The following is a 14523-nucleotide window of genomic DNA, read 5'->3' as shown; positions in this document are numbered from 1 at the left end:
GGTTTGATTTTATCTTTTAATGGGCTATTCATTTTCTTCTCTTTTTTTTTGGCTGGAGTTCTGCTTTAAAACCCTCTTCTGCTTATTTTTTTGCTGCCGGTGACCCATTGGACAGCAAAGAAATAAACTAAAGGAGGTGCCCGTGCTTTTCTTTTCACTGTCCAATCACAAGCCTTGGCTCAGAGGAAGCCGCCTTGATTGATGCTAGCCTTCAGACTGGGGACATCTAGTGGTAGAAGATAAGTACTCCAGGGGACAGTTCCAGATTGGAAGTGAATGTTGTAAAAAAAAAAAATTAAAAAGGATTTTTTTATTCTTTTCTATTAACGGGCAATTTTATTTGACTCTAACTCACCCCAAAACTGAATTATAGATAATATGTCACCAGCTGCTATGGGGGTGAGGTTTTTTTTAAAAAAAATCATTTTTAAGTGGATTTCAGTTTTAAATGGGAAGCTGAACGAGGAGTGACAAGTGCAGCCGAGACAATGAGGAGCAGAAGCGGGAACATCCGAAATACTCACTCGAAGTAGAGGATGGTGGGGTAACCCTTCACACTATATTCTTCCTTCAGTCGCTCAAACTCTGGAGGGTGAACGTTCATCCCCGCCAGGACCTGCAGGGAGAAGAACAAAGAGACTCAACACAAAGGAAAGAGGCGGGAATGGACTGGCCCCCTAAATGTCAATCCCAAAAATGTGATACGTTTAATATAGTAACAAACAACATTATATTCGGTATTTTAATTATTCGTGTTTTTATTACTACTACATAAATAATAATAATGATAATAAATATAAAAAGTATTACTATATAAATAATAATAATATAAAAAGTATTACTATATAAATAATAATAATAATAATAATTGGTATTGTTGTTGTGAAATATTAATATTATGAAATATTACTACTACTAGATTATTATTATTACTAATATTTATATAGTAAAACTTTTTATATTATTATTATTATTATTATTATTATTATTAATAATAATAATAATAATAATAATAAAAAATTTATATTTTATTGTCATCAATAATAGCAATGCTAAATATAATCTTCTTATTGTTAATAGTATTACTGCTACCGTAATCAAAATTATTATTATTATTAATTTTATTAATAAAGATAGTAGTAATATTATAATTATAGTAGCAGTAATACTATTCGCAGTACCAAATATATTATTATTACTGTTGTTATAATTATTATATTATATTTGGTATTGTTAATAGTATTACTGCTACTATAATTATATTACTATTTTTATTATTAATAATAATAATAACCATAACACCAAATGTAATAATACAGTATATAAATATTTTATTATTATTAAGTATCAGCATCAAAAATACATATTATTTAAGCTACACAATATTGTTAATAGTATTATTGCTGCTATAATTATATTACTACTATTTTTATTATTATTATTAATTTATTTTTATTATTATTAAGGGCTCGTTCACACTAGGCTGTTTTGCCAACGCTTGCCAAACGCCCCTATAGCGTTTGGCAAGCGTTGGTCCGGCGTTTGCAGAGCGTTTTTTAACGCTCGGCAAACGCTCCGCAAACGCTGCATGCGCGGTTTAGCGGCGGTTGCTAGGCGTTTGCCGAGCGTTAATAACGCCCCACAAACGCCTATAATGCAGTTTGAGTGGTGTTACCGCTCCGCAAACGCCCCGCAACCGCGTCGCAACCGCACCGCAAACGCCGGCCGGGCGTTTGCGGAGCGGCACCATAGACGAGAATAGGAGGCTTCAAAGCCTCCTGACTCGTCCAGAGGCGTCCGTTTTGCCGCGACGCAAACGCTCCCGTTAGAACAGCACCATGTGCTGTAATGTGCAGAATTGGCAGAGGCGTTTGGGAAGCGGTAAAAACGCTTCCCAAACGCCTCTCTGCCGCCTGCACACAAGGCTAGTGTGAACGTAGCCTAATACATAGTAATAATATTAACCAGAACACCAAATGTAATAATACAGTATATACATGTTTTTATTATTATTATAAATATTATTATTAAGTATCAGCATCAAAAATACATATTTAAGCTACACAATATTGTGAATAGTATTACTGCTACTATAATTATAATATGACTGCTATTTTTATTATTATTAATAATATTTTTTTTTATTATTAATAATACATAGTAATAATATTAACCATAACACCAAATGTAATAACAGTATATAAAATTTTTGTATTATTATTATCAGCATCAAAAATACATATTTAAGCTACACAATATTGTTAATAGTATTACTGCTACTATAATATTAGCTCTATTTTTATTATTAATATTTATTATTTTAATTATTATTAATAATAATACATAGTAATAATATTAACCATAACAACACCAAATGTAATAATATATTATATAAATATTTTATTATTATTATTATTATTATTATTAAGTATCAGCATCAAAAATACGTAATATTTAAGCTACGCAATCCTTTAGTAATAAACCATCTTACACATTTTTCTTCTTCCTCTATAACACTCATTTAGCAGCATATATCTGATGCTTCTCACAATGTGCATTAGAAGCTACAGCAAGTCACATAGAGCTCCGCCTCATTTCCTGGCTGGAGGACGCCCAGCATCATCTAGTGCTTTCTTCCCCAGCCTCTGTCCCTGGCCCCGCCCCTTTCAGTGGACTTCAGTTCTTGCAATCATGGAGGCTCAGCATCACATGTGGGTGGGCTGCATGCAAATAGACCCTACCTAGGAACGCCCAACTCCTCCTGACACCCACCCATCAAGGCATTCTAATATTTGCAGGACTCCTCCCACTGCTTGCAACAGGACTGACGGGTTTTTAGGAAGCTATGGGCAAGCACATAGCCGAACCCTCCCAGCCATGATCTGCCTGCATTGAATAGAGAAGCACAGAAACCCAGTTGTGAGGTTACTAGGTTTAAAATAAGGTATGGCATGAAATTGGAAAGGTGGGGCAGGGTGGGGTGAGGCGAGGCAGGGCAGGGGGAGGCAAAGTGGGGCGGGGCGAGGTGGAGTGGGGCAGGGCAAGGCGAGGTGGGACGGGGCAGGGAGAGGCGGGGCAGGGAGAGGCGGGGCAGGGCAAGGCGAGGTGGGATGGGGCAAGGCAGGGCAGGGTAAGGCAAGGTGGGACAGGGCGGGGCAGGGCAAGGCGAGGTGGGATGGGGCGAGGCGGAGCGGGGCAGGGCAAGGCAAGGTGGGATGGGGATAGGCGGGGCGGGGCAGGGCGGGGCATGGAAGGGGAAATATAAGCAGATTAAACTTCTGCAAGGAGGAGAACAAATAAAATGTCAAAAGTGGAAAGTTGTGGTGAAACCTCCGAATCTGCTGCCTCCATGCAGCCGGTGACCCGTCACATCATCCCACAATTTGTTCCCCGTTGATTTGCCGAAAGGGACGGTTCACACTCCCCGCTCCGCCCCATCACACAGAATCAGGATCTGCGGAGGGGCCCCGGGGCCGTCACAAGGCTGGTCTACAGACACCGCGGCTCTACGTCGATCAGCAGGTGATCCGCGCGAACGGCGCTGGAGATGAAATTGTGGCCCCCGAGGGGAAGAGATTCTCCAGCGCACACCAGGCTTCCTGTCCTGTCCAGACCGATTGTCACAGATGATGTTTGATGGTTTAAGTCGTTTCCCTTCCTACGATCGTCTCAGGTGAATCATTTATCTTCAGCCGTTTTCTGCCTCAATATATTATAATTTATGCGCGGAGGCGGCAGAACGGGAATCCGCGCCGCGACGATACGGCTTATCGCGATCCGGCGAGCGACTTTGATGTATAAAGACGTCTCCAAGACTGACGCGTCCGTCAACCCCGCCAGATAATCGGGTTACTTTTCTAATACTGCGAGAGCGAGGGGCCCCGTGAAGCCCCATGGAGCCCCCCGAATTCCCTCCCCTGTCTGCAGGAATACGGATCGCTCACGTCAGATCCAATCGCGTTTTCTGCTGCGGAAATTTATTACCCAGAAAAAAAATAAAAGATGCGAAGACAAAACGGCTGCAAACGTTTGTGTTGAGATAAAAAGAACAAAATGATAAAAGATTAAAAAAAACGATACAAAATGATACAACCCCAACCAATCAGGTGACAGATCTTCCTACAATATAAATGAGAACGTCGGCTGGAGGAGGAAGTCGCGTCGCGAGGAATTCATCCAACATTTATGTATCTAAGGCCTCCTGCGCACGGTACGGATGTTCGAGCGTCTGCTTTTTTGGGCGTAAATTTCACGCATGTCTTGCGCGCACATTATATTCTTAGGGAAAAATTACCGTATTTGCCGGCGTATAAGACGACTTTTTGACCCTTGAAAATCTTCTCAAAAGTCGGGGGTCGTCTTATACGCCGGTACACATGTTTGGGGGGCTGCGGCATTAAGTACAGGGGTTTGCAGGGGCTGATGTCTCTTACCTGGATCCAGTCCCACGACGATCCGGTCCAGGAAGCGCGGCGTCTCCTTCAGTTCGGCCACTGGATGTTCGTGCGGCTGCTCGGCTCCGCCTCCTCACCGGTGATTGGCCGCCAGAACTGTAGCTCAGGAAAGGCACACAGGCGGCCAATCACCGGCGAGGGGGCGGAGCCGAGCGGCCCCGCGAAAATTGAGTGCTGGAGCAGCAGGTAAGTGTTCTGTGTAGAGGTGCTGCTGCAACCACATATGCTGGCTGCAGCAGCACCATACGAGAACAGGGTCAGCAAGTGTCAGTGGGAGGAATAGTGCCCCATCATTGGTGTCACTGATACCAATGATGGGGCACCACTGATACCAACGATGGGGCACTATTCCTCCCACTGACACCAACGATGGGGCACTATTCCACCCCCCACTGATACCAATGATGGGGCACTATTCCTCCCACTGACACCAACGATGGGGCACTATTCCACCCCCCACTGATACCAATGATGGGGCACTATTCCACCCCCCACTGATACCAATGATGGGGCACTATTCCACCCCCCACTGATACCAATGATGGGGCACTATTCCACCCCCCACTGACACCAACGATGGGGCACTATTCCTCCCCCCCACTGACACCAATGATGGGGCACTATTCCCCCCCCCCACTGACACCAACGATGGGGCACTATTCCACCCCCCACTAATACCAATGATGGGGCACTATTCCACCCCCCACTGATACCAATGATGGGGCACTATTCCTCCCACTGATACCAATGATGGGGCACCTATTCCCCCCACTGATACCAATGATGGGGCACTATTCCTCCCACTGACACCAATGATGGGGCACTATTCCTCCCACTGACACCAATGATGGGGCATTATTCCTCCCACTGACATCAATGATGGGGCACTATTCCTCCCACTGACACCAATGATGGGGCACTATTCCTCCCACTGACACCAATGATGGGGCACTATTCCTCCCACTGACACCAATGATGGGGCACTATTCCTCCCACTGACACCAATGATGGGGCATTATTCCTCCCACTGACACCAATGATGGGGCATTATTCCTCCCACTGACACCAATGATGGGGCACTATTCCTCCCACTGACACCAATGATGGGGCACTATTCCTCCCACTGACACCAATGATGGGGCATTATTCCTCCCACTGACACCAATGATGGGGCATTATTCCTCCCACTGGTGTGCATTGGAAGAGGGGTAGTCTTATACGGCGAGTATAGCCCAAACACTACATTTTAGCAGGAAAAGTAGGGGGGTCGTCTTATACGCCGGCAAATACGGTAATTCATGTTTCCGCTCGTATGCACATATTTGTGTGTATTTGCACACAATTTCACAAAAGCAGAGTAAATTACCGCCCAAAATGCCCAAATAATGGGCTACATTTTACCGCAGAAAAAAAAAAAAAAAAAAAAAAGTTGTACTGAGCTTTTTCTAGCTCATCTAAGGCCTCGTGCGCACGGTACGGATGTTTGAGCGTTTGCTTTTTTTGGGCGTAAATTTCACGCATGTTTTCTACGTATTTATGTTCGTATTATTATTATTCTTAGGGAAAATTCATTCATATTTCTGCACGCAATTTCGCGAATGCCGCGTAAATTACTGACCAAAAATGCAGGCCTCCTGTGCACGGTACGGATGTCTGAGCGTCTGCTTTTTTGGGCGTAAATTTCACGCATGTTTTGCGCGTATTTATGTTCGTATTATTATTATTCTTAGGGAAAAATCATTCATTTTTCCGCTCGTAATCACATATTTGTGTGTATTTGCACGCAATTTCGCAAAAGCAGAGTAAATTACTGACCAAAAATGCAGATTTTTTTTTTTTCCCCTTTTTTTTTTTTAACTGAAGAATGCGCGGCGCTTCTTTACACGCCTGTGTGTAAAGGCACATTGTAAATAGTGGGCTACATTTTATCTCAGTAAAAAAAAAAAAAAAAGAAAAAGAAAAAAAAGTTGCACTATCAGCTGGAGGGGGAAGTCGTGTTGCGCGGAATTCATCCATATTGTATTTTTTTTTTTGTCGTCATGCACACGAGGCGTTTTTACAGCGGCTGTTTTTGGCTTTTTACATTTTTTTTTTTACAGCCACTAAACCCCCCCAGCATGTTATCCTCGGTGTCCATACACACACAGACTGGAATCAACGTTTTTTTGGATGGAAAAAAAACCCCAGAACTAGTGGGCTTCTAGAGGAGTTTTTTAGCTGTAAAAATTCTCTAATGCTAAAAACTGCCGCAAACCCACGTTTTTGGAAATTTTTTTGAACCCCCCCCCCAAATTTGTTTTCTTGGTAAAAAAAAAAATAAAATAATGCGAAAAACCACAAACGCAGGAAAACTGACCCCAACAATGGGGCACTATTCCTCCCACTGACACCAATGATGGGACACTATTCCTCCCACTGACACCAATGATGGGGCACTATTCCTCCCACTGACACCAATGATGGGGCACTATTCCTCCCACTGACACCAATGATGGGGCACTATTCCCCCCACTGACACCAATGATGGGTCACTATTCCTCCCACTGACACCAATGATGGGTCACTATTCCTCCCACTGACACCAATGATGGGTCACTATTCCTCCCACTGACACCAATGATGGAGCACTATTCCCCCACTGACACCAATGATGGGGCACTATTCCTCCCACTGACACCAGTTATGGGGCACTATTCCTCCCACTGACACCAACGATGGGTCACTATTCCTCCCACTGACACCAACGATGGGGCACTATTCCTCCCACTGACACCAACGATGGGACACTATTCCTCCCACTGACACCAACGATGGGGCACTATTCCTCCCACTGACACCAACGATGGGGCACTATTCCTCCCACGGATACCAATGATGGGGCACTATTCCTCCCACTGACACCAATGATGGAGCACTATTCCTCCCACTGACACCAATGATGGGGTACTATTCCTCCCACTGACACCAATGATGGGGCACTATTCCTCCCACTGATACCAATGATGGGGTACTATTCCTCCCACTGACACCAATGATGGGGCACTATTCCTCCCACTGATACCAATGATGGGGCACTATTTTTCCCACTGACACCAATGATGGGGCACTATTCCTCCCACTGACACCAATGATGGGGCACTATTCCTCCCACTGATACCAATGATGGGGCACTATTTCTCCCACTGACACCAACGATGGGGCACTATTCCTCCCACTGACACCAACAATGGGGCACTATTCCTCCCACTGACACCAATGATGGGACACTATTCCTCCCACTGACACCAATGATGGGGCACTATTCCTCCCACTGACACCAATGATGGGGCACTATTCCTCCCACTGACACCAATGATGGGGCACTATTCCCCCCACTGACACCAATGATGGGTCACTATTCCTCCCACTGACACCAATGATGGGTCACTATTCCTCCCACTGACACCAATGATGGGTCACTATTCCTCCCACTGACACCAATGATGGAGCACTATTCCCCCACTGACACCAATGATGGGGCACTATTCCTCCCACTGACACCAGTTATGGGGCACTATTCCTCCCACTGACACCAACGATGGGTCACTATTCCTCCCACTGACACCAACGATGGGGCACTATTCCTCCCACTGACACCAACGATGGGACACTATTCCTCCCACTGACACCAACGATGGGGCACTATTCCTCCCACTGACACCAACGATGGGGCACTATTCCTCCCACGGATACCAATGATGGGGCACTATTCCTCCCACTGACACCAATGATGGAGCACTATTCCTCCCACTGACACCAATGATGGGGTACTATTCCTCCCACTGACACCAATGATGGGGCACTATTCCTCCCACTGATACCAATGATGGGGTACTATTCCTCCCACTGACACCAATGATGGGGCACTATTCCTCCCACTGATACCAATGATGGGGCACTATTTTTCCCACTGACACCAATGATGGGGCACTATTCCTCCCACTGACACCAATGATGGGGCACTATTCCTCCCACTGATACCAATGATGGGGCACTATTTCTCCCACTGACACCAATGATGGGGCACTATTCCTCCCACTGACACCAATGATGGAGCACTATTCCTCCCACTGACACAAATGATGGGACACTATTCCTCCCACTGACACCAATGATAGAGCAATATTTCTCCCACTGACACCAATGATGGGGCACTATTCCTCCCACTGACACCAATGATGGGGCACTATTCCTCCCACTGACACCAATGATGGGGCACTATTCCTCTCACTGACACTAATGATGGGGCACTATTCCTCCCACTGACACCAATGATGGGGCACTATTCCTCCCACTGATACCAATGATGGGGCACTATTCCTCTCACTGACACCAATGATGGGGCACTATTCCTCCCACTGACACCAATGATGGGGCACTATTCCTCCCACTGATACCAATGATGGGACACTATTCCTCCCACTGATACCAACGATGGGACACTATTCCTCCCACTGACACCAATGATGGGACACTATTCCTCCCACTGACACCAATGATAGAGCAATATTCCTCCCACTGACACCAATGATGGGGCACTATTCCTCCCACTGATACCATTAATGGGGAACTATTCCTCCCACTGACACCAATGATGGGGCACTATTCCTCCCACTGACACCAATGATGGGGCACTATTCCTCCCACTGATACCAATGATGGAGCACTATTCCTCCCACTGACACCAATGATGGGGCACTATTCCTCCACTGACACCAATGATGGGGCACTATTCCTCCCACTGACACCAATGATAGAGCAATATTCCTCCCACTGACACCAATGATGGGGCACTATTCCTCCCACTGATACCATTAATGGGGAACTATTCCTCCCACTGACACCAATGATGGGGCACTATTCCTCCCACTGTCACCAATGATGGGGCGCTATTCCTCCCACTGACACCAATGATGGGGCACTATTCCTCCCACTGACACCAATGATGGGGCACTATTCCTCCCACTGATACCAACAATGGGGAACTATTCCTCCCACTGACACCAATGATGGGGCACTATTCCTCCCACTGACACCAATGATGGGGCACTATTCCTCTCACTGACACCAACGATAGTTTTCTAGGCCAGGGGTGTCAAACTCCATTTCATAGCGGGCCCTATCAGCATTATGGTTGCCCTCAAGGGCCGGTTGTATCTGTAAGACTAGACGTCCAGAGCAGCCCCCCCCCCCCCATTACATAAGATGTCAAGAATCCCACACCGTCCCTAACATCACCGTGCACCTCCTTTGGGGACAGAGCTGGGAAACGGAAAGTGCAGAGTCTGGAGGAGGACCAGAGGAGGAGTGGAGTCAGTTACCAGAGTCTGCTGAATGCTGAGACCAGGGGGGGCAGAGATGAGGGGGTGCTGCAGCTGCACTGAGGTGCAGGATTTGGCAGAGGAGTTTTATTCTCCTCTCTGCTGAGACAAGGTGGGGGCGGAGACAAGGGGGTACCTGCAGGAGAGGTGCAAGGGCCACATGAAATGACCTGGAGGGCCGGATTCGGCCCGCGGGCCTTGTGTTTGACACCTGTGTTCTAGTTCTGTGTTTATGCAAATTATTTTTTAAAGGTGTGCAAAAAAAAACCAAAAAAAAAAAAACCACGCCCCCCAAAAAATGGCTGACAGTGAAGGATTCAAACCAATTGCACCCTTGAAGCTGTATATACAGTGTGGACAGGAATTCGATGCAATGGCGGCTGTACGCTGTCGCGGAGTCTCCCTCACACGGAAATTCGCCTGCAATGGTCTGACCCGCACTGTGGAGGCCAAAGGTAAGCGGTGAAGAGACAGCCATACGTTACTCACATAGGGGCCCTTCAGTTCGGTGGCGGCCTGCTGGTATGCCGGCATCATCCTCTTACAGACGCTGCACCCTGTGGAGGAGACAAAAAAAACGGTTATCCACCCATAAAGAAAGAAATGCGCATACAAAGTGGAGTGGTGGTGGGACCCCTGCATAAGGCCATACAAAGAGCTCCTGCCCCCCAGTGCGGGATATATACACAGGAACGCTGGGCACGTATGGGCCTACAAAGACATGGACACGTATGGGCCTACAAGGACATGGACACGTATGGGCCTACAAGGACATGGACACGTATGGGCCTACAAGGACATGGACACGTATGGGCCTACAAGGACATGGACACTTATGGGCCTACAAGGACATGGACACTTATGGGCCTACAAGGACATGGACACGTATGGGCCTACAAGGACATGGACACGTATGGGCCTACAAAGACATGGACACGTATGGGCCTACAAGGACATGGACACGTATGGGCCTACAAGGACATGGACACGTATGGGCCTACAAGGACATGGACACGTATGGGCCTACAAGGACATGGACACTTATGGGCCTACAAGGACATGGACACGTATGGGCCTACAAGGACATGGACACGTATGCTCAATCCAAATCTTGGCATTAGATGGCCTATTTACAGAACAGAGCTGAACTAGAATAGTTGCCAGATGGTCTTCAACGGAAACCATGAATCTGTTCCTCAGATCTACTGTCCTGCAGCTGACCTGGACTTGTCTCTGCTCTGCCTATCTAATAATGATCTCCACTAGTGCATGACCACTGCTGGTCTCTGGAGATTCCCAGTTTGACCTGAGTTAGTTCCTGACCACCGCATCCGATGGTTCCTGGTTTGACTTTGGCTAGTTGCTGACCATGGCTTTCCTCTACTGATGTTTGGTTTGATCTTGACTAGTGACCACGGCATCTGTCTTATGATTCCTGGTTTGACCTCCGATAGTTCCTCACCACAGCTTGTCTCCATGGATTACCAGTCTGACCTTGGCTTGTCTCTGATGGTTCACGGATTGACCTTTACTAGTTTGTGACTACAAGATTTTCTCTAATTCTCGGTTTAACCACAGATAGTTTCTGACCACAGCTTGCCTCTGATGGTTCCCAGTTAGACCTTGGCTAGTTCCTGACCATGGCTCGTCTCTGATGGTTCCCAGTTAGACCTTGGCTAGTTCCTGACCATGGCTCGTCTCTGATGGCTCCCAGTTAGACCTGGACTAGTCCCTGACCATGGCTCGTCTCTGATGGTTCCCAGTTAGACCTTGACTAGTCCCTGACCATAGCTCGTCTCTGATGGTTCCCAGTTAGACCTTGACTAGTCCCTGACCATGGCTCATCTCTGATGGTTCCCAATTAGACCTTGGCTAGTTCCTGACCCTGGCTTTCCTCTACTGATTCCTGGTTTGACCTCAGCACATCTCTGATGGTTCCCAATTAGACCTTGGTAGAGGAAAGCTGTGGTCAGGAACAAGCCAAGGTCTAATAGGGAACCATCAGAGATGTGCTAAGGTCAAACCAGGAATCAGTAGAGGAAAGCCATGGTCAGGAACTAGCCAAGGTCCTACTGGGAACCATCAGAGACGAGCCATGGTCAGGAACTAGCCAAGGTCTAACTGGGAACCATCAGAGACGAGCCATGGTCAGGAACTAGCCAAGGTCCAATGTGGAACCATTAGAGACAAACGCCTCTCAGGGACTAGCTGAGGTCAAACCAGGAGTCAGTAGAGGAAAGCTGTGGTCAGGAAATAGCCGACTCCTGGTTTGACCTCAGCTAGTCCCTGAACGTGGCTTGCTTCTGATGGTTCCACATTGGACCTTGGCTAGTTCCTGACCACAACTTTCCTCTACTGATTGCTGGTTTTACCTCAACACGTCTTTGAAGGTTCCCAGGTAGACCTTGGCTAGTTCCTGACCACAGCTTTCCTCTACTGATTCCTGGTTTGACCTCAGCTTGTCTCAGATGGTTCCAAAGTGGACCATGGCTACTCCTTAACCACGTTTTGTCTCTGATAGTTACCACTTAGACCTCGGCTAGTTCCTGACCACGACTTGTCTGATGGTTCCCAGTTAGACCTTGGCTACTACCTGACCATAGCTTTCATCTACTGATTCTTGGTTTCACCTCAGGTAGTTCCTGACCACGGCTTGTCTCTGATGGTTCATAGTTAAATCTGGTCTATTTCCTGATAACGGTTTTTCTCTTATGGTTCCCAATTAGAGACAATCTGTGGTCAGGAACTAGTCCAGGTCTAACTGGGAACCATCAGAGACAAGCCGTGGTCAGGAACTAGTCCAGGTCTGATGGTTCCCAGTTGGAGCTTGGCTAGTTCCTGACCACAGCTTTCATCTACGAATTCTTGGTTTGACCTCAGCTAGCTCCTGACCATGGCTTGTCTGTGATGGTTTCCAGTTAAACCTTGTCTTTTTCCTGACTATGGCTTTTCTCTGATGGTTCCCAGTTAGACCTGGGCTAGTTCCTGACCACGGACTGTCTCTGATGGTTCCCAGTTGGACCTTGGCTAGTTCCAGACCACTACTTTCCTCTACTGATTCCTGATTTGACCTCAGCACACCTCGGATGGTTCCCAGTTAGACTTTGGCTAGTTCCTGACCACTGCTTTCCTCTACCGATTCCTGATTTGACCTCAGATAGTTCCTGACCACGGCTTGTCTCTGATGGTTCCCAGTTGGACCTTGGCTAGTTCCTGACCACAGCTTTCATCTACGGATTCTTGGTTTGACCTCAGGTAGTTCCTGGCCACAGCTTTTCTCTGATGGTTCTTAGATAGACCTGGACTAGTTCCTGACCACGGACTGTCTCTGATGGTTCCCAGTTGGACCTTGGCTAGTTCCTGACTGCAGCTTTCCTCTACTGATTCTTGATTTGACCTCAACACACCTCGGATGGTTCCCAGTTAGACCTTGGCTAGTTCCTGACCACAGCTTTCCTCTACTGATTCCTGATTTGACCTCAGGTAGTTCCTGACCACGGCTTGTCTCTGATGGTTCCCAGTTGGACCTTGGCTAGTTCCTGACCACAGCTTTCATCTACGGATTCTTGGTTTGACCTCAGGTAGTTTCTGACCACGGCTTTTCTCTGATGGTTCTCAGATAGACCTGGACTAGTTCCTGACCATGGATTGTCTCTGATGGTTCCGAGTTAGACCTTGGCTAATTCCTCACCACAGCATTCCTCTACTGATTCCTTATTTGACCTCACTAGTTCCTGACCCCAGCAGGTCTCTGCCGATTCCCAGTTTGACCTCAGCTAGTTCCTGACCAGGACTTTCCTTTACCGATTGCCAGTTAGACCTTGGCTATTTCCTGACCATGGCTTCTCTCGGATGATTCCTGGTTTGGCCTCAGCTACCTCTGCTGACTGACTTCCTGGTGTGACCCCAGCATGTCTCCTAATATAGACTCCTGGGCCTGTCACCCTGCCCGCTGTCCACCTCCTTGGCTACTGATCAACACCTCTCCAGACAACACTTCCACTCCCAGCCTGCTCTCTGTTCCAGTGTCCCTCCCTGTCATATGCAGAAGCACCTTACAGCCCAGCCCACCTCCAGAGGGAAACTGCTTTTGGCTAGGCTCCTGACTTTCTTCTGAGATCATTCGGATTATTCACTCACAGGTGCATCAGACCTGCAGGTGACCTCCTTCGGACCTGCACTTGACTTGTTTCAAGTGAGTTTTGCATTCACATAGACATGAAAATGCATTTCCAGATTGAAGCAAACAAAAAACGTTACCACCAACCTTAACAAACCTTTAATATGGGAGAAAAAAAAAAAAAAAAAAACGTAAGATGAGTGCCCTCCTGTGTGTGGCTATTACAGCAGATCTGCACTCAAAACGTGAAAATGCCACCATTCCTCCTCCCCGCCCCGAACACGTCAGGAAGAAGGAACCTTTTTTGACTGGCTTCCCCTTCCTCAACTCTTGCCTAGGCAAGAATGATGTGCGCTTAGGCCTGCCCCCTCCCTACACTCCATGCCCAAAGCCTCCTGGGAAACATCGCATGTCCCAGAATGCTTCAGGACCAGTCTCGTCACAGGGTGCACACGGTGATCCTTTAGGAAGTCACCGTTTGCTCCCAAATCCAAGATGGCGGCGCTGGGGAACAAGAATCAGCTTAGGGAAAGGGGCCGGACTTGAAGGACTGGTAAGTCCCTGATTTTTTTAAAAGTCAACAGAAAGT

General features: G+C 47.0%; 1 protein-coding gene across 1 annotated transcript in view; it reads right to left on the bottom strand.

Annotated features, from left to right (window-relative positions):
• Positions 1–14523, bottom strand: part of PDIA5 (protein disulfide isomerase family A member 5) — a 97032-nt gene that overhangs the window by 41101 nt on the left and 41408 nt on the right. Inside the window, exons 8-9 of the mRNA XM_089666468.1 lie at positions 10304–10371; positions 525–616 (exon numbers count right to left, since the gene is read on the bottom strand). Of these exons, the coding sequence (XP_089522594.1) occupies positions 525–616; positions 10304–10371 (160 nt within the window). The remainder of the gene's footprint in view (positions 1–524; positions 617–10303; positions 10372–14523) is intronic.

This window comes from Staurois parvus, unplaced genomic scaffold (assembly GCF_062004578.1).
Source record: "Staurois parvus isolate SC_StPar_1 unplaced genomic scaffold, SC_StPar_1.0 ptg002725l, whole genome shotgun sequence".
NCBI classification, from domain to species: Eukaryota; Metazoa; Chordata; class Amphibia; order Anura; family Ranidae; genus Staurois; species Staurois parvus.
The sequence above is the reverse complement of the archived record's forward strand: the minus strand, read 5'-3'. Positions and strand labels throughout refer to the sequence as shown.